The sequence below is a fragment of the Chrysemys picta genome, chromosome 15, assembly GCF_011386835.1.
Source record: "Chrysemys picta bellii isolate R12L10 chromosome 15, ASM1138683v2, whole genome shotgun sequence".
Classification (NCBI taxonomy): domain Eukaryota; kingdom Metazoa; phylum Chordata; order Testudines; family Emydidae; genus Chrysemys; species Chrysemys picta.
Genome location: NC_088805.1, coordinates 14196148 through 14216105, shown reverse-complemented (window position 1 = coordinate 14216105; position 19958 = coordinate 14196148). Strand labels below are relative to the sequence as shown.

General features: G+C 45.4%; 1 protein-coding gene across 1 annotated transcript; it reads right to left on the bottom strand.

Moving 5' to 3' along the window:
• Window positions 1-1421: 1421 nt before the first annotated feature.
• Window positions 1422-3596, bottom strand: LOC135975756 (uncharacterized). The gene is made up of 2 exons (XM_065567967.1): window positions 2901-3596; window positions 1422-1981 (listed from the first exon to the last, which is right to left on the bottom strand). The coding sequence occupies exons 1-2, from the start codon at window positions 3475-3477 to the stop codon at window positions 1512-1514; spliced, it is 1047 nt and encodes a 348-aa protein (XP_065424039.1). The 5' UTR covers window positions 3478-3596; the 3' UTR covers window positions 1422-1511.
• Window positions 3597-19958: the final 16362 nt, after the last annotated feature.

The window sequence follows — 19958 nt, the reverse complement described above, 5'->3', positions numbered from 1 at the left end:
TGAGCTACTGCTGTCAAAGGTAGTGACCCTTGGAAACGTGCAGGTCATCATAGATGGCTTCGCCGCAATGGGATTCCCAAACTGCGGTGGGGCTATAGATGGAACTCACATCCCTATCCTGGGACCGGACCACCAGGCCAGCCAGTACATTAACCGAAAGGGCTACTTTTCAATGGTGCTGCAAGCACTGGTGGACCATAGGGGACGTTTTACCAACATCAACGTAGGATGGCCGGGCAAGGTTCATGACGCTCGTGGTTTCAGGAACTCTGGTCTGTTTAGACGGCTGCAGGAAGGTATTTACTTCCCGGACCAGAAAATAACTGTTGGGGATGTGGAGATGCCTATAGTGATCCTCGGGGACCCAGCCTACCCACTAATGCCCTGGCTCATGAAGCCCTATACAGGTGCCCTGGACAGTGAAAAAGAACTCTTCAACTACCGGCTGAGCAAGTGCAGAATGGTGGTGGAGTGTGCTTTTGGCCGTCTCAAGGGGAGATGGAGAAGCTTACTGACTCGCTCTGATCTCAGCGAAACCAATATCCCCATTGTTATTGCAGCTTGCTGTGTGCTCCACAATCTGTTTGAGAGCAAGGGGGAGATCTTTATGACGGGGTGGGAGGTTGAGGCGAATAGCCTGGCTGCTGATTACACCCAGCCAGACAGCCGTGCAATTAGAAGAGCCCAGCGGGACGCGCTGTGCATCCGGGAGGCTTTGAAAGCTAGGTTCCTCAGTGAGCAGGGTAACCTGTGACTTAAGTTTGTTTAAAGAGAAGCTGAACCTGCCCCCGTTTCTTTACCCACTTACTGTTGACTATCCTCTCCAGCTACATACCCCGTTCACCCCATCCCCCCACTTCCAACACATGTTTAAAAATAAGACATGGAACTTTGTTAATGAACACCGTTTTCTTTATTACGCATTTCATGGTGAAGTGTTGAAAGTGGGACGCAGACTGTGGTGGGTAGCGGGCGTACTGATGGAAAGAACGCTTCTAAACTCGAGGAATGACAGGCTCCTGCTCCTAGAGAGGTCCCCAGTGGTGGACTGGTTGTTTCAACGGAGCCTGCCACCCCTCCTTTTCGGGACTCTGTGTGTGGGGGCTATGTGACTTTGTGGTGGGGGAGGACGGTTACAGATCCCCTGCTGCGTGGCTCTGTGATCCAGGACAAGGACCGCTGCATAAGATCTCTATCCGCCCTCCCCCACCACAAAGTCACATGCCCCCCCCCCCCACAGAACATGAAAACCACCTCCCAGACTGACCAGGGTGCCTAGTGACTGCAATGTGTGTGTGACCGTCTGCTGAACCTGCCCCCGTGTCTGTACCCTGGTAAAGGTGACTGTCCTCTCCAATTACCAACCCCCTTCTCCCCCTTCAAACATAGTATCCCCTAAAAGAACGTGATGGATACAGTAATTAACAGAAACGTATCTTTTATTAACAACTACACACTTAAGGGATGAAACTGGGACGGGGGCTTGAGTGAAGCGGGAAGGAAAGGACTTATCAAATCTTTGGGAATGAGAGCCTTCTGTTACTTGAGTAGTCTGCAGGGGTGGAGTGACAGTTTTCACGGCACCTGCCGCCCCTCCTTCTTGGGACTTTGGGTGAGGGGGGTATGGGACTTTGTGGCGGGGAATGGCGATTAGAGATAGACTGCAGCGGGGCTCTGTCCTCCTGCCTCCGGTCCTGCAGAACATCCACAAGGCGCCGGAGCGTCTCCGTTTGCTCCCTCATTAGTCCAAGCAGCGTTTGAGTTGCCTGCTGGTCTTCCTGCCGCCACCTCTCCTCCCGTTCGCTGTGTGCTCGCTGGTATTGCGACATGTTCTCTCTCCACTGTGTCTGCTGTGCCGACTCGGCTCGGGAGCAGCCCATAAGTTCTGAGAACATGTCGTCCCGTGTCCTTTTCTTTCTCCGCCTAATCTGCGCCAGCCTCTGCGAGGGGGATGCCAGGGTAGGTCGGGAGACATTCACAGCTGTGGGATGGGAAAAGGAGTGAATTCCTCACAAAGATAATTTTTTGTGAACAGTGAACATAGTCTTTCTCTGTGAACAAGACCATGCACAGCACCTATCACATGCACACTCAGGACAAGGTCGAATTTTCGGCCTTCGTATTCAGTGCCTGGGGTCTTGCAGTGGAGATCAGACAACCGGGGCAGGACAGCGGAATTCGGGTAGCAGGCTGACATGGTAGCTGACATGGTAAGCCGTAGACTTTTGGCTGCTTAAAACTTAAATTATAGCTGTGCCCTCCTTTCACGTTCAAAGCAATGCTCCTATCGTTGGCCAGTTCCTGCTGCCGGCAATCTGGCAAGCATGAACTCTGCCCCTTTCCCACCCCCTCGCGGCTGTCCCTGGGAAAGATCCCTGTATGCTGCCCCTCTCCCGTCTCCACTGCGTGGCTGTAAACCGCCGGTGAGAGTTCTGTAAAGGAACAGGCAAGCAGTCCCAATAGTAACATTCCCCTAATTCTAAGCAGGTCACCATGAGTGACATCACTCTGCTGAGAATTTCTGAGACCGAGAAAGAACGCATGCTGCGTGAAAGCCAGCAAAAACCAGGGCCGTATGCCGCCATGCTCTGCAAGGCAATGATCCCAGAGTACTTGATGATACCCTGGCGAGGAAAAAAGTTTCCTACTACGGAGGACACAATAAGGCCGCTCTCCCCAGGAACCTCATGCAAAGGCTTTCCAATTACCTCCAGGAGAGCTTTGTGGAGATGTCCCATGAGGATTTCAGCTCTATCCCCGTACATATAGACCCTCTTTTCCAGTAGCTGCACTGGCAAGGACTACAAAGTAGAGCGCCTAGGGCAAACAAATCATGAAAAACCCATTGATAATATTCCTGTTCTGTTCAAAATAAATGTTTACATGTTTAAAACACTTACCGACTGATCCTTCCCCTGATTCAGGGTCCGGGTTAACGCCTGGGGACGGTTGGTAGGGGATCTCTGTGAGGGTGATGAAGAGATCCTGGCTGTCTGGGAAATCAGCGTTGTAAGCGCTGTCGACTGCCTCGTCCTCCTTCTCACCTTCCTCATCTTCCCCGTCCGCTAACATCTCCGAGGAAGCGGCCGTCGACAATATCCCATCCTCAGAGTCCACGGTCAGTGGTGGGGTAGTGGTGGCGGCCGCACCTAGAATGGAATGCAGTGCCTCGTAGAAACGGCATGTCTGGGGCTGGGATCCGGAGCGTCCGTTTGACTCTTTGGTCTTCTGGTACGCTTGTCTCAGCTCCTTGATTTTCACGTGGCACTGCGTTGCATCCCGGCTGTATCCTCTCTCTGTCATGGCTTTTGAGATCTTCTCGTAGATTTTTGCATTCCGTCTTTTCGATCGCAGCTCCGAAAGCACGGACTCATCGCCCCACACAGCGATCAGATCCAAGACTTCCCGATCGGTCCATGCTGGGGCCCTCTTTCTATTCTGAGATTGCATGGTCACCTCTGCTGGAGAACTCTGCATTGTTGCCAGTGCTGCTGAGCTCGCCACGATGTCCAAACAGGAAATGAGATTCAAACTGCCCAGACAGGAAAAGGAATTCAAATTTCCCCGGGGCTTTTCCTGTGTGGCTGGTCAGAGCATCCGAGCTCGGACTGCTGTCCAGAGCGTCAACAGAGTGGTGCACTGTGGGATAGCTCCCGGAACTATTAGCATCGATTTCCATCCACACCTACCCTAATTCGACATGGCCATGTCGAATTTAGCGCTACTCCCCTCGTTGGGGAGGAGTACAGAAATCGAATTTAAGAGACCTCTATGTCGAACTAAATAGCTTCGTTGTATGGACGGGTGCAGGGTTAATTCGATTTAACGCTGCTAAATTCGACATAACCTCCTAGTGTAGACCAGGCCTAAGAGTTTGAAAACACAAAGACTGAGGAAGAAAACCACTAGCTCTCGTCATGAGGTAAACATGCAAACCTCAAGGAAGCACTTGAACAAAGATAAATGGGCCTGTCTCAGAGTTCATCTCTTTTGTTTGTAGTAAATTATTACTTGTAATTCATGTTTCCTGTTCATTAGATACCAGAGGAATTTTAAGACATGGAATCCATTTGAATTTGTTATTACCAAATCCAAACCCCTCTCAAACCCCATCTGGAACTTGTTTCAATCGTAACTGTTTTGTGTTCTGTAACTATTTCAGGAACATGTCTGCCCTCTCTAATTGTTTCAAGAGCAAACAGATGATCTCTTTAAAGCAAGCAGCTCCCATTTTGCTCAGCACAGCATTCTGACAGGTCACGGGGTGAAAGTATCAATGGTGAAATAGATTTGAACACAGAACAATAAGCAGCTTCTGCCTTGTGAAGGGACGTGTGACTCCCATCCCTGGGTGGCGGATAGGGGAACCTTCTGCAGATGCAGGACAGCTGTGAATGTCCAATAAGCAGTCATGGACCAACTGGTGGCCTCTCTCAGCAGGGTGCGGTGGGGTAGTTGGTGGCATGGCTACCTCTGTAAAATGCCACATAGGTCCTATGACAAGAACAAGGCAACTAAAGACAGCATTAAAACAAGTCTTGCCAGGGTGGGTGGGATTTGGTAGCCTTGGTAGGTAGCTCACTGAAGAAAAGGGAAATTCAGATTTCCAACCAAGTGTGTCAAGCTTGGACAGCCGACCTGTCAAACCCATCCAATAGATGTGTTCATGTAGTCAGGAAGTCCATGCATTACTTCTTGTTTAAAGATTTTTTCATTCCCATATTAAGTGTACCTCAGAGGGCTAGGGCATATGTTGCTTGCAAGGAACTGCAGCTTCATCTGATTCTTATACCTGGGAAAAGGCCACTAAAGTTAAAGAAGCAAGTGAGGGATGTATGGAGGATACAAGCTACAGTTACCATTGCTGGAAGTGGCACATGAAGTCCTAACAGTGATTAAAGCAGTGCTGGTATGGATATGAAGAAAGACTTGATGGTGGAATCCTCAATTTAAAGAATCAGTCAAAAAACAAAATGTAACCTTAAAAAAAAAAATGGCAGGGCAGTGGCTTGAGCAGTGATAAGATGGTGTATATAGAGACAAAAACAAAGCCAAAAGAAGTATGGTGATAGCTAAAACTTTGGTCTCAGATGAACTATATAACCAACTAGGAGAATATAAGGGAGAAAAGACCATCTACAAACTCATTAAAAGACAAAATGATGAGGGATGTGAACAAGTTTTTTTTTATATTAGACATGAACATGGTACACCTCTACCCCGATATAACATGACCCGATATAACATGAATTTGGATATAACGCAGTAAAGCAGCGCTCCAGGGGTGGGGGGGGCTACGCACTCCGGCGGATCAAAGCAAGTTTGATATAATGCGGTTTCACCTATAATGCAGTAAGATTTTTGGCTCCCGAGGACAGCGTTATATCGAGGTAGAGGTGTATATTGCAAACAAATGGTGATTTAACCAACAAAGTCTGGAGTGATTATTTTGAAAGAGTGATGAATCAGAATCTAAGAACATGATATTCTTAAGAAAGAGAAAATGCTGGATGAGTGGCATAAAAGTTTTGTGGTGCCCATTTTTAAACATAAAGGAGATATTATACTATGTGATATTATCACTCAGTTAAGCTGACTTCACTTGCTATGAAAGTCTGGGAGAAGATTATTGAAAGATTTATGCTGGAAGGGTGCACTGTTGATGTCATATTTGCTCTACAAATCCTCCTGGGGAAGTTCAGGGAAAAGAGATGGCAACTGGGCATGGTCTTTGTAGACTTGGCTAAGGCATACGGTCATGTACTGAGAGAATTAGTTTGGTGGAGTTTGCAACAGAGAGGTGTACCAGAAGTATATGGCTGCCTTATCCAGGATATATATGATAGAGTGACTACCGTAGTCAAAATCCAATGGGGCTAAACCAAAGAATTTACAGTAAACGTTGGCTCGCATCAGGGGAGAGTATTGAGCCCTTTTTGTTTACATGGATGTGATACATGAGACTATATGAAGGGAGATGCCTTGGAATATGTTGTTCGCTAATGACTTAGTGATTTGTGCAGAAGATTGTAAGACCCTGCAAACCAACTTTGAGCAATGGCAATATAGGGTTGAGCAAACACTGGTAAAACTGAGGCTTTGATAACTGAGGGAGGAGGACCCACCATAAAGGATATTACAGGCAGATAGCTTAGAAGAGTGAAAGAATTTAAATACCTAGGATTAATGGTTGCTGACAATGGTCCCCAGCATAGTTCCAAAGCTGCTTGGTGCAAGTGGTGTGAGCCGATCCCAGTTCTCTGTAATAAAAAGATGCCAATAAAGTTAAAAGGTAGAGTGTATAAAACTGTAATTCAACCCATCCTAATGTATGGATGGCCAGCCACAGGAAAAGACATCAGTATGTTTCCATTACAGAACTGTAGATGTTGAGAGGGGTCAAATGGTTGGACGCTTCATGACAAGAAACAAAATGAGATTGTGAGGGGCCTAATGTGGGTTGCCTCAACGAAAGACAAGTTGAGGGAGGCTAGGCTATGTTGGTACGGACATGTCCAGTGGAGACCCAACAGTTATACAAGATGGCCCTTGCAAGGGTCATGTCTGGAAGATGACCATGGGGGGAGGCCAGAGACTGTATATGGACCAGATATTAGCAAACCTTAGAGAGACCAATTTACATGACAGCCAGACGTACGATCAGGAGTTTTGGAAGAAGGCTACAGAAGTCACCAACCCTGAGTAGGGAAGGGGCAAGAAAGAAAAAGAGCAGTAAGCTGCTTCTGCGTGTAGCTTAGTAGTAAGCCATTGGATGCACACGACCTCATGCCCTCAGCCACCTGAGAAGTGCAAGAAACAGCCTCCCACTCACACTGTGAAGGGGATCCTAATAGCAGAACATGTCCCCTTCGTTTTGAGGCTAATTTGTAAAAAATAAATTCAACAACTTGTTGGAGAAACTCCCAACATATCCTTCCACTGTGAAAAATAGTTCCTGTCAGAAGATAATACCTCATTTAACTAACTGGAATGTGTGGATTAACACTGCCATTTGAAAAGTGTCCCTTTTTGTTTCCCAACCCACTAAGGCTCCCTGGGCTCAAGAGACTCTCCCCTTGAGCCTAGCTGCTCTTTCAACTCTCGTCTTCCATTGAAAAAAAAAACCCCACGCTAATTGAGGGCCCCAGTGTAGGTTTTTCAGTAGGCAGTGTGAATGGACCAGCCCCAGTACCTGGCTCAAACTAAGGCTAGACTGTAAATGCTAAGAAACTGAGGAAACTGACTCCTGTGGGACCACCATCATGCCCATGAGTAAGAGGGGGTCTCCATTCTAGGAGGTATAGAGCTGCCTTTGGAATCTTTTCTCAAAGAATAGCATTCTGTCCTCCCCCCTCCTCATCCCTCAGTATTAGAAAAGGTAACAGCATCTGAAATAGCAACACTGTTATAACATTACCCACATTTTCTTTACGTGTCTGATGAGCGATGTGACGGAATGTATAGTTTGATGGATATGAGAGTTCACAGACTTTATATTAGCAATACAGGGCCATGTACTCTTAATGATGCTGGAAATAATCAGTTAATCTTTTTACAACAAAAAGTTGTATAATCATAACCACCTTTCATTTCATAGGATTTATTTTTAGATGTCTAATCACCACAAAGAAATTCTTTCCCCTTAATTAGGGAAAATATTTTTGTAATCTCTTATTATCGCCAATTAGATGTACAGGTTAGTGGTGAAAGATCAAAGAAAAGTGAGCCATTCAGATTAGGTAATTTCATATGGGTAAATTAAAAGTAAAACTGAGTTCAAGCCTCAGAAGAACATATGGTTTGTTTAGGCCTTTGCTGTAGATGGAAATTAGCTTCCTTTATAATTTCATAGATTTTAATGCCAGAAGTACCATTAGATCAAGTCTGACCTCTTTATAACACAACCCATAGGGTTTCACTGAATTCCCTGTATTTAGCCCAATAGTTTACGTCTGCTTAATGCACATCATCCAGAAAGGCATCCAATTTTAATCTAAAGATATCAAGAGATGGAGAATCCACCAGTTCCCTTGGTAATTTGTTGCAATGGCTAAGTACCCTCACTGTTAAAAGTTTCCACCCTCTTGTGACCTGGTCCCTTACAGCACAGTCCAGCTTCCTTTGACATCAGGGAGTTGGATTAGGCCCTTTATTTTGCAGCATGTATTTCGTAACCCTCATGGTCATAGAATCATAGAATATCAGAGTTGGAAGGGACCTCAGGAGGTCATCTAGTCCAACCCCCTGCTTAAAGCAGGACCAATTCCCAACTAAATCATCCCAGCCAAGGCTTTGTCAAACCGGGCCTTAAAAACCTCCAAGGAAGGAGATTCCACCACCTCCCTAGGTAACGCATTCCAGTGCTTCACAACTCCTAGTGAAATAGTGTTTCCTAATATCCAACCTAGACCTCCCTCACTGCAACTTGAGACCATTGCTCCTTGTTCTGTCATCTGCCACCACTGAGAACAGCCGAGCTCCATCCTCTTTGGAACCTCCCTTCAGGTAGTTGAAAGCTGCTATCAAATCCCCCCTCATTCTTCTCTTCTGGAGACTAAACAATCCCAGTTCCCTCAGCCTCTCCTCATAAGTCATGTGCTCCAGACCCCTAATCATTTTTGTTGCCCTCCTCTGGACTCTTTCCAATATTTCCACATCCTTCTTGTAGTGTGGGGCCCAAAACTGGACACAGTATTCCAGATGAGGCCTCACCAATGTCGAATAAAGGGGAATGATCACGTTCCTCGATCTGCTGGCAATGCCTCTGCTTATACAGGCCAAAATGCCATTAGCCTTCTTGGCAACAAGAGCACACTGTTGACTCATATCCAGCTTCTCGTCCACTGTGACCCCTAGGTCCTTTTCTGCAGAACTGCTACCGAGCCATGGTCACAGCATCAGGAAGGCAGACAATGGGGCCTAATAAAAAGGTTTCTACCTTTGGTTACATGGTAGCAGAATATGAAGTAGTAGAGTCAGCAAAGAGGTATTTACCAGCCAGGGTACTAGGGGATGCTTACAGCGAGAGGGCATAAGCAGTTGGCTTGTTCCTTACTAGTCATCTTTAAAGAAAGATGGGGTCTCAGCAGCGTCAGGTATACAGGCATCGTTCTAGCTTTGCAAACTCCAGTGCCAACAGCACAAAGTGTCAGCTTGTCCCAATGCACTGTTCACAATTAATTTTAACTTCCAATTAGTCCTCAGTAATCTAGCACCTTCACAGACTTTCCTGCTTCTCCTGTTGGAATAAAGATCCTGCCTGGCGGAGTCTGTATTCCTTTCCTTCCTGCTGTGCTCAAGAACAGAGATATATTGGGAGCAACGCAGAGAATGGTTCCTTCCACGCTTATCCAGTAAAGTGCCATCTCTGTGACTTTCAGGGTGCCCAGCTTAAATTAAAGCGCTCCAGCAGTGATGGGGCACATAAGGAGTTAAGACAAGTGAGAGAGCTCAGCAGCTGCATAGCGCAGGCTGTGTGTGGGCTAAGGAAAGAGGTTTCAAGTGCTTGAAATATTGGAGCCTTTCTGGATGTCTATGAAAAACTGTTTTTCGTATGTGGATGAACATTAAAGCCACTTCCTTCCAGCTGCCCTCTCTTTTGCCTGACCCAGTAGGTGAAAGGAAAGGCCCTTCTTCCAAGAGGTCCAGAGAAATCTTAGTTGACAAGAGAAAGTACAAGTCTGGTTGCCAATGGAAATATGAAACAAAGTCCATCCTGTCAAACTGTGTGCTCAGTGATTTTACGCTGCTCAAAAGCATGTTACGTATCTGGATTCTATGCATTCTGGAAACAAGCCTGTGTCTGTGTGAAAAGAGACACTCCCTCTATACTGAGCTCTTGCTCTGAGAAATCTCTTGAATACAGACCATCTGGAAATGCACTTAGATCTTATTACCAAGCCTTACAAACTCTTGTAACCAGACTGGATTAATGTATTTTCTTCTAATACCCATGGAGCAGTGGGAATTCAGAAGAATGGTATCCCAGGAGGGGACTCATTTTCTCCAAAGAAAATCCCAGTTAATGACCAAGTACTGCAAAGCACTGCTTTAACCACCAAAAATCTCAGCTGCTTGAATAGAAAGATCTGCTTATTTGTAACCTTGCTGATTTATCCACTCCTACCATTTGAGGAACTCTGGAAGGATTACTCATGACATACAGGGCAAAATTAATCTGTGGTGTGACTTCATTGGCTTCAATGGAGTTATATCAAAGGTGGATTTGGCCTGTATTGAATTTGTCCTGTGGGCCGTTACAAGCACATGAAATATTTGTGCTTCGTTGCATATACAGAAAGAATATTTTGCAATCAGTCTAGTGACAATGAAGCTGAAGTACTTATGTTGATGGTTTCCATTTTGGTCTATTTTACTCATGACAAAAATATTTGTGTCTTTAACTTTAGCAGTTGCTACAAACCTACTGAAAAGTGACCATGTAGGAGAATCGTCTTGAGAAACTGACGGATAACCCAAAGGAAATAAAATGCAACCTCCAGTTATGGGCAAAGGAAAGAATAGAATGGCTGGGTCAGCCCATTTAATAGGATAGCTGCACACCTAGTCAATGGTGAACTCAGTTCAGTTTGTTCTGTTCAAGGAACTGGTACAGAAAGTAGAACAAATAAAAGTATTAAAATTTTGTCTGCTGCCTTCTTTAAATGTGTATGTTTATAGCACCGATGTACAAATGCAGCTATTCAGAATGAGACTCACAGATAAGCAGCCTGTGCAATACAATGTGATTTAAAAGCAATGCTTTCAACGTAGGGGTCACAAGAAGAAAGGACTAGAATATCTCATTCCCATGGGGTACCTGGCCAGTGGTTGTTGCAATAGAAATCAATATTGTCCAGCTGTCGTTTCTTTTAGTGAATTGTTTTCAAAACATTTTCTTGGGCAGTTTTCCCTGAAAAGCGGGAAGGAAAAAGAAATCAGAGTTCTGAAGATTAGTGGGGGAGGTTTAGGTTGGATATTAGGAAAAACTTTCACTAGGAGGGTGGTGAAGCACTGGAATGGGTTACCTATGGAGGTGGTGGAATCTCCTTCCTTAGAAGTTTTTGAGGTCAGGCTTGACAAAGCCCTGGGTGGGATGATTTAGTTGGGGATTAGGTCCTGCTTTAAGCAGGGGGTTGGACTAGATGACCTCCTGAGGTCCCTTCCAACCCTGATATTTTATGATTCTAAGATGCCCATGTTGTCACTTGCCTTTTGTGTCTTTTGATAACTTACGCCAATTGCTGCCGCTCTGCCGCCCTGTAGCTTAGAATAACTGGGCATTTCCATTCTGTCCCTGACTCTTACTTAAGAGACTAGACCTCTCGAGTCCCCAGCAATGCTGCTGCTACACTTTGTCAATGGGGTCCTGTCTTTTGGTAGAAAAGTTCTAAAATGTACAAGCGTCTCAGTGCGCGGTGGATCAAACAGCCCCTTGCTGCAGTGACAGTCTGTTCCTAATGGCAGGATTTTTCATAGAGTCAGATAATTACAAGCAGAAAAGCTGCCATCTCATTCTACAAATAACTACTCTCCCATGCTAATGGCATCATATTTCACCTTGATAATGACAGGATTGAGTTCAGTTAAAAAAAAATTTAAAAGAAGAGATCTGAGGGGAGAGGTGGTGCTGGAAGCCAGCCAGAGTTTAGTATAGAGTTTTTCTAAACCTATGAGTTCTAGTGAAAAGAACGTGCTGGTTATGCTCCAGTTGATACCTTTGCTTGGTTCCTGATTGCAGAGATGACCCCACAGCTGTACAGACACTCTCAGAGGTTATGAGGACGTCTCCTAAGTGAGAGAGAACCTTGGGACTATCTCCTTTAAGATACCTTTCCCGTGTAACACACCTGTTTGGGAAGAACTGAACCGAGAGGTACTCCAATCCTCAGAGGTGGAAAAAAGAGAACACAGGGAGTAGAGAGAGACTTTGTATTCCCCACCCACCCACACAAAAGATTGTTGAAATCAAGCATCTGGTTGGTGTTCAAAATAATAAAACACTAAACACTAGTTTAATGTTTTCTTATTAGGTTTCTAAACCCTAGTTTAGTGTTTTATTATTATGAATGTAAAATGACATAGTCCCTGAACTACACTCTTGTGTGCTTGAGATGTCATGGTTTCAGTAGCTACAGTGGGTATTGGTGCTCCATTGCTGCATTTACTAAGAGTGCCTATAAAGGATCTGGGGAAGCACAAAGGGATTATTATTAATATGAGTCCCAAGAGACTCCCACCACCCAAAACCACTGTATCCAATGCTCTCAGTTGCTCCATCTCAGCTTAGCAGACCAGAGGCGCTGACTTTGTGATTTCCCTGGGGGTGCTGGACCCCTGCTCCGCCACAGCTCCCCCCTTTCCCCAACCCCCCGTCCTGCCTCTTCCCACCCTGTTCCGCCCCTCGTGCCTCCAGCATGCCGCTGAACAGCTGATCACACCAGGCGAGAGGCACTGGGAGGGAGGAAGAGGAGCTGATCAGTAGAGCCCTGCACAGATACAAATTGATACCCACGGATGCAGATATCTGCAGATATAAATCGGTATCTATGGAACCACAGGCCTCTCCTGGGAACTGCAGCAGTGAAAGGAGCAGAACATGGGGCTGCCACTCCCAGGAGCCAGCGCCCTGCACCAGCAGCTTCTCCAGCATGTCTGTACCGCCCCCAGCCCCACCCACTGGGGCAGGCACCAGGCTCACCGGCAGCTGTCCCTGGTTGCGCTCTTGTGTTCAACCGCACACCCCCAGACAGGAGACACAGACAGCGACGTGGAAGGGATGGGGGCAGGGCTGGGAGTGGTAAGGCCGTGCGGGAGGAACTGGCGGCGCAGGGCACTGGCTCCTGGGAGTGGCAGCCCCACCTTCTGCTCCTTTTGTTGCTGTGGTTCCCAGGAGAGCCCTGCGGTTCAACAGATACTGATTTATATCTGCAGATGCCAGATATCCACATCTGCGGGTATACATTTGTATCTGCGCAGGGGTCTACTGATCAGCGGGCCCACCGGCGGGTGGGAGGCGCTGGTAGGGTGGGGGGAGAGCTTATCAGGGGGGCCGCCAGTGGGTGCTAAGCACCCACTAATGTTTTTTCCCATGGGTTCTCCAGCCCCAGAGCACCCATGGAGTCGGCGCCGATGTAGCAGACAGTGTGGTAGAGGGAACATTAAGAATTGTATGGGATAGCAAAAAAGACTTTATTGTCTTGGCAAAGTGTGACAAGTATCACACCCAGGCATTACTGTCCTCAGCGCATATCCACTGAAAGTTGAGTGTGTCTGGTCTCTGGTGGTCTGTTTAACAAAGCATTTCAGAAGGGGATTGCCTCTGAGAGCAGAAGATTTCCCCAAGGTTGCAGGGAAGGAAAATAAGGGGCTCCTAGTTAGAAACATTGGCAATCTAGGCATCTTTCAGTACCAAAATACTATTGTTATAGGTGCTATAAATATACGTGTGACAGTAAACAAAATCAGCATCTAGGACTTTTCCTAGAAAAGATTATGGAAAACTGCCTCGAGAAGCAACTTACCTCCCCAGTATTCTAGACCCTTTCCAGTCAGTTAGTCACAGAGACAGACCTGGCTGCACTGATGACCTCCTTCTGGCCGTGGACAGAAGTGAGATGTCCATTCTAATATTGCTTGACCTATCAGCAGCCTTCAACACAATCAAACATGATGTCCTACTGACTCCCCTATGAGACCTTGGAGGGGAGGGCGGAGTTGTTTTAAGTTGGTTTTGCTCATTTCCCCACTCACAGATTCTACATGGACATCATGAGTGATTGCTCCTCTTCCCTGCAGAGTCCTGCAGAACTTGTCAGCCCTCGTATTCATGCGAGATGTCATGTACCACAGGGTCATCAGTGTGCCAAAGATACCCAGCTCTACCACTTTTGCCTCCATTACTGACATTCATGTCTCAGTATCTGAAGGGAACAGAACTTGGAAGGATGGAAAGTGGCTCTGTTAAATGCAGGGAAGTTGGAGGTGAAATTAGCAGCAAGAGGAAAACACTTGGAAGGAGTGGCAGGAAACTGTGGCCACACACTCTGCCCTCCTGCAGCTAAGATAGTATGTAGTTCCACTGGACTCTTTGCTGCCTCTAAGAACTCAATTAATGACTGTGTCCAGTAATACCCTCCATCTTCAACAAACCAGGAGATCTAACCACAGTGAGCCATGCTTTTCATCATCTCCAGGCAGGGTCACTGCAAAATGATATTTTTGGGGTTGGCCACTAAAGCCTCAAGAAAGCTGCATCTGATTCATCATGTCGCCACCCCGTTGCCCAGTGGAACTCATTAAGAAGTTCACATCACATTGGGTGCACTTTATTCTTTACTAGCTCCCTATCCAGCTCCAGATTTGCTTCAAGATGTTGGTCTTGATCTGTAAGGCTATTAATGGTCTAGCCCTAATCTAGCTCAAAGACTACCTCTTCCCTGCCATGGTAGCTAGGATAGTTAGGGACACTGAGTGACCACTCCTAGGGGGAAGCTCTTATATTCCAGATGCAGCATTTTCCCCAGGCTGTGGAATTCCCTATTGTCAACGATCAGAATGAATCCCAGTTTTGCTTCTTATCATCTACAGTTCAAGACTCTTCTCTTTGCACAGACCTTCTCCCAGTAATAGATCTACAGATGGCTAAGAATTGGCCTCCTGGAAGACAGTAACAAAACTGATCGCATTCAGGACACCAGCTAAAATGAGGATGGTATGGAGAGTTCAGGTTCTATTTTTTTTAAATATACTGTGACTCCAGCTGAGATCTATAGCACCTATATTCTACAGCAATAGCCATTCTAGATACTTCAGCTACACACTGGATTTAGTAGTCTAGGTGTGGAACTTTGCACTTATTCTGCCATCTAGTGGTCAAAGCTTAATGCAGCATTAAGTAGAACACCTCTCTGAAAACACACTCTCTCTCTCTCTCTCTCCACTCTCTTTCCAGTTGACAGAGTCCTTTTATGGATCCCAGAGGCCATAAAATTCTCCTGAGGACAACTGACACTTTACAATTGTTATATCTTTCCCACCCTGACACTGGCCTACAAGACAGCCTGGATAGAAGGGGTATTTGCAGTCTGTGATGGATGCTTCAGAATTATTTTTTGAGTGCCTAAAAATGTGCCAGGTGCCTCACAAACAAGATGGAGCCTCTGTCCAAAAGGACTTTACTCTTGTTCTGATGAGACTTGGACAAGATGGAGAGGAGAGGCAGGGAAAGGGGGACAATGCTAGGATCACATGGTTACTTAGGAAGGCATGCGAACATCTTGATAGTTTACTTAATTTCTTTTTAAAATGATGTTTTGCTGAGTATGTTTCCTCCCCTTTCATGTCTTGCTGGCTTCAAGGCTTTAGGAAAGAGATGAATGAGGTAAGTTTGTGCAGCAATAACTTCTCCCTTTGTCCTCCGACCTAGGAAATCTGTGTCTTTATCACATCACGTGTTAAGCTATGCTAGCCATGGTAAAGCTGTGCAGGGGTGAGCTTACAGCTGCAAAGGGTTTATGGTCATACAGCAGCGTAGTTATTACCAGAGACCTGTCCGAGCAGTAGCAAACATTGCTGTGCTGTGCTATGCTATGCATGTTATTAGCCATACAGTACCAAGGACAATAGCTGTTTTCTCAGCAACACATTGTGTGTTGCTGCAGTGGACACTGGTGCTGGATCCTTGGGAGCAAGGTTGTGCTTTCTATTCCACACTCTAGTTTCACCCCATGAGAGGACAGGGCAGGGGCCAGCCAGGCTAACCTCAAAGCAGGCTGTGTGTGTTTGGAAGGAGGATTCCAGCCTAGCCATTCAGTTTTAAAATTTTGTTAAGATGATGTTAAAAAAAAAGTGAACAGAGTTTGAGCATAGAAGTTTCTGGTTATCAGGGAACAACGTACAGATTATTGAGGGTGCAAAGTTTGGTTTAAGATCAGGTGGCATAAGGTATACATAATCTGCAATATCCTCGATTGGGGGTAAAAGGTTGATGGGTCAAAGTACAGGCATTGAGCTAGGAGGGTATGAAGTTCATAGAGTGGCTATGTTTGGGTGTGGAGTATAATGAGTGGATATGATGATCAGGATGGATTGACCCTCATTTGGTGAGATTTAATGTTCAGGGAGTTTATGGTTCCAGTTCATATGATCCAACGGAGAAGGTCACTTGGTCTCTTTTCTACACACTAACCTGATCCCAAAGGTGGAAGGATTTAGAGCCAGCACCTGCTTCTTATTCCAATCCACACTCTAACCTCCACTAGCAGATAAGGAAGAGCAAAAAGTCATCCTCATCTACTGTCCCATTGCACACTCCAACTCTACCCCAGAGAGGGGGACAGAGGCAGACCCCACATGCTTTTCCATTCCAGACTCAACCCAGTCCTGCTAGTCCAACCCTCATCTGAACAGGTCTGGGAGTTTGGGTAGAGGGATCCATACCAGCGATAGTCGTCCCATAGTCAGTGATTCCAATGTGACTTTAGTTAGTAGGAGTGGGGTGCACATTAACTCTGTCATGTTATGGTAGCATTGGGGGTGGGGAAAGGGAAAACAAAAGTCAGATTTTTTATACTAGCTCTTGTAATTGCAGATCTTATTCCTGTAAGTGTCTAACCCTTTTTGAAACCTACTACACTCTTAGCCCCAGCAATATCTTTGTGGCAATGAGTTCCATGGGTTAATCATGCACAGCAGGAAGAAAATATTTCCTTTGATCAGTTTTAAACTTGTTGACTTTAAATTCAGTTGGTTGCCCCTTTGCTCTTTTATTCTGATAGAGGGGAACTGGAGTGTCCAACTGATCAGTAGGTTCTCAGTTTATGTAAGTTTAATAAGTCACCTCTTACTCACATCCTCTCTCTGCTAATTAGTCTGGAACTTTTTATTCTTGCCTGACAGAACCTCTTCATCTGAGACAGAACTACAGCCCAAAACTCCCACACCTACAAGTATCACCCCATTGTAAGAGTGTTAGTCCTGTTGTGACAGAGCTCTGGCACCTCTTGGGGCGGAGCATGGCCTAGTGGCTCGCTCTCCCCCTATCTGGCAACTGCTGCTAACCATTGCTCAGTCCTCCTGCCTGGTCACACCACCCCTTCTGGGATACCAACTCTTCAAAAAGTCCCCAAAACATCTCAACACAAGATCTTTCTATCCCCTTTTGGATTATTCTTCAGCCCATCTTCAAGGCTCAGCCTGCAGCCCCCATGCTGGGACGAATAGTCCTTACAACAAACCCTCTGTCTGTTCTGGGTTCCAGCCCAGGGACCCTATCCTGAGTAGATAGATGTGCTCCTTAAGGTGCACAGGATTTTTCCTGGACCCCTTCCTATCTCTAGGCTTCTTATGCTACTTCCCCACAGCCCATGGTTAATACCACCTTGTCTCCTGATTAACCACATCACTATAGCCTGCCTCAGACCCACCCTTCCTTCCCTCCAAAGAAGTTTTCTGTCCCCCTCCCAAGTATCCCCTAACTGAACTTTCTCAGTCCTTTTATGCAACCCTGCCTCCAGCTCTTCCCCAGGTGGGCTTGATCACTACTTAGGCTTGGCTCACTTTCCAGGTGCAAGCAGGGGAGCTAATTGGCCACTCAGGCCCAATAAACCTTTGCTGCAGGTGGGTGGGGTGAGCACTCCATCACACCTGTGTCAGGTCTATGGGCTAGGTAGGGAATCACAGTACCTGTACATTCTGCCTCCCTAAATTACTCTGATTTCAAATGAATATGAGATTCTTCAGCTTATATCCAAAACTGTTACTTTATGCTACATCCCAGTACTTCAGTGGTTAATTATATGATCCCTATCTAGTTTGCACAGTAATTAAAAGAGCTTTGGGATCCTTCAGGATGAAAGATGCTAAATACCATCATTATATATAAAGATCAGATATTATATGAAGTAGCAGTTCAGCTATTACTGTTGGTTGTAACTTCAAATGCTTGGGACTCTCACTTACAGGAGAGAAGCAACTTTGCCACTGTTGTTGCTACTACTGCCTTACTGTCTTCTGGTACCCAGATGGGAAAATACAACCATTTCTGGAGTAATAAACAATTGCTATTTCAGCCAGACCCACTGGCTCATGCCTCCCGGTTACTGTGTCCTAATTTAATGGTGTGTAACCAGTGCCGTCAGAAAGCAGAGTGTAAAACTCACAAGCTAGTGAAAAATAAGCCAAAGAAAAGGATGAAAGGTCACGTGAAGGAAGCCGGCCATTGAAGTGCAGAGTTCCTCGAGGTGAAATAATAAAACCTTTTCCGCTGTTAGAATTTAGCTTGAGCAGCTCTTATTTTTTCACTGCTACACAGACTTTTAATTTTTAACCATAACTCAGCTATGCTTTAAAACTCAAAATAGAAAAATGATGGTGTACTCAGGATGTGTGGCAAAGTGGAACCCTTCCCCAAATCCATTCAGTTTCAGATCTAAGCCCCCCGCCCCCTTTTACTACTAACAGACCGGTAGGTCAAGTGTTAAGTAGATATATTTGGTTTCAGCTGATTCCTTGGTTGACATTTTTGCATAAAGCAAAAATCACCATGCTCTTTGACACTGCTCAAAAGAGAGCCAGGAGTGAGATATGTACTGACACGTTTTCTGGAGGAAGTTTGCACAAAATTACCCTGTTGAATGTAACCACCAAAATTAACTAAATATAGATATTTTTACATGATATACTTGCCCTTCCCCATGAGAGCCTGCCACCCCCCCCACCCCCCATGCTAAGATTATTTACAACATCAGATTTCAAATGTTGATGTAATTTAGAAAGTACTTTAAAATGCAGTGCTACTCTGAAAAGTGTGTGTGTGAGAACAGCGCCGCCTTATTAATCAAATATGCTTTTTGTGTATTTAAAGTCATGTATGCCATGTTAGTGACAAAACAAAGCTTTTACTAGTTTTTAATCCCATTTAGTCTGAGCAGGATTCTATTTCTTTCTGTGGATGAAATGATGGACCCCTACCTATCAATTATACATGTCCTGGGCAAACCCAAAGACAACAATTAGGTAGTGCAGATGTCACTGAGGCATAATTTCATTACAGTGGAGTTGCATAGATATCACCAAGGGCCTAAACTGACCTGCAGAACTTTCATTACTGGTATTAATTTGAGGGAAGGAAATAACCCAGCTTGACTTTCAGATCCCAGATTGAGTTTGCACGGCTGTCAAAACATTGTTTTACCTCTAATCTGAACACATTTAGTAGTGACATCAAGTAAAGCATTAATTGTGGAACCCCATTGTATTATTTTTCCTGAATCACTTTTCAAAGTAGAAACACGCTTTATTTAAAAGAGGCAACAGTGCAATGCCAGAGATGTTGCCCCAAGCTCAAACTCTGTGTGTGTGGCAGGCTGTCAATGGAAAAGTTAAGATTTGGATTAGGAGCTAGACTCTCCCCAGTTCCACCATTTGTTAAATTGCATAGTAGGTGATTATCATTATTATTTGTAAAGCACTGACAGCATTCTCAGTACTGTATGAAACCGTTCCTGACCACAGGTGCTTACAGTAATCCAAAACAGAAGATGTATCTCCTCTTGCTAAATACAGTAGCAGTGTCATGCTCAAACTTGTAGAATTAACAAACCTCTAAAAAGTTCTGAATCCTGCAATAAAACCCCAGAACATGCTCTTTGGCAGAAAAGGATGCAGTGCAAACCCCAGCGTAATGTTGCTTGACCCAGACAGGTCCTCTAACCCCCCAAATTGTATAAGGAAGTCAAGTCTAAAGAAATCTGGCAGATATACATAAGGATGAAACTACCTAAGTGAATATCAGGCTTTTCCCCAGCATACATATCATATGTTTTCAATAAAACCAACCAGCCAACCAACTAAGCCCTCATCTATGATCCCGCAACCCCTTTTTGAGAAGTACATTCAGTTGGCAAAACACCTGCCAAGTCAAGTGTCTGTAACGCAATCTAATGGATGACTAAATA

What these genes read in the sequence shown, in the direction of transcription:
- LOC135975756 (XM_065567967.1), bottom strand. Translation starts at nt 3,477, where the DNA reads ATGCAGAGTTCTCCAGCAGAGGTGACCATGCAATCTCAGAATAGAAAG. An exon ending in ATCAGGGGAAGGATCAGTCG is followed by an intron (nt 1,982 to 2,900) that starts GTAAGTGTTTTA and finishes CCCATCCCACAG; the next exon opens with CTGTGAATGTCTCCCGACCT.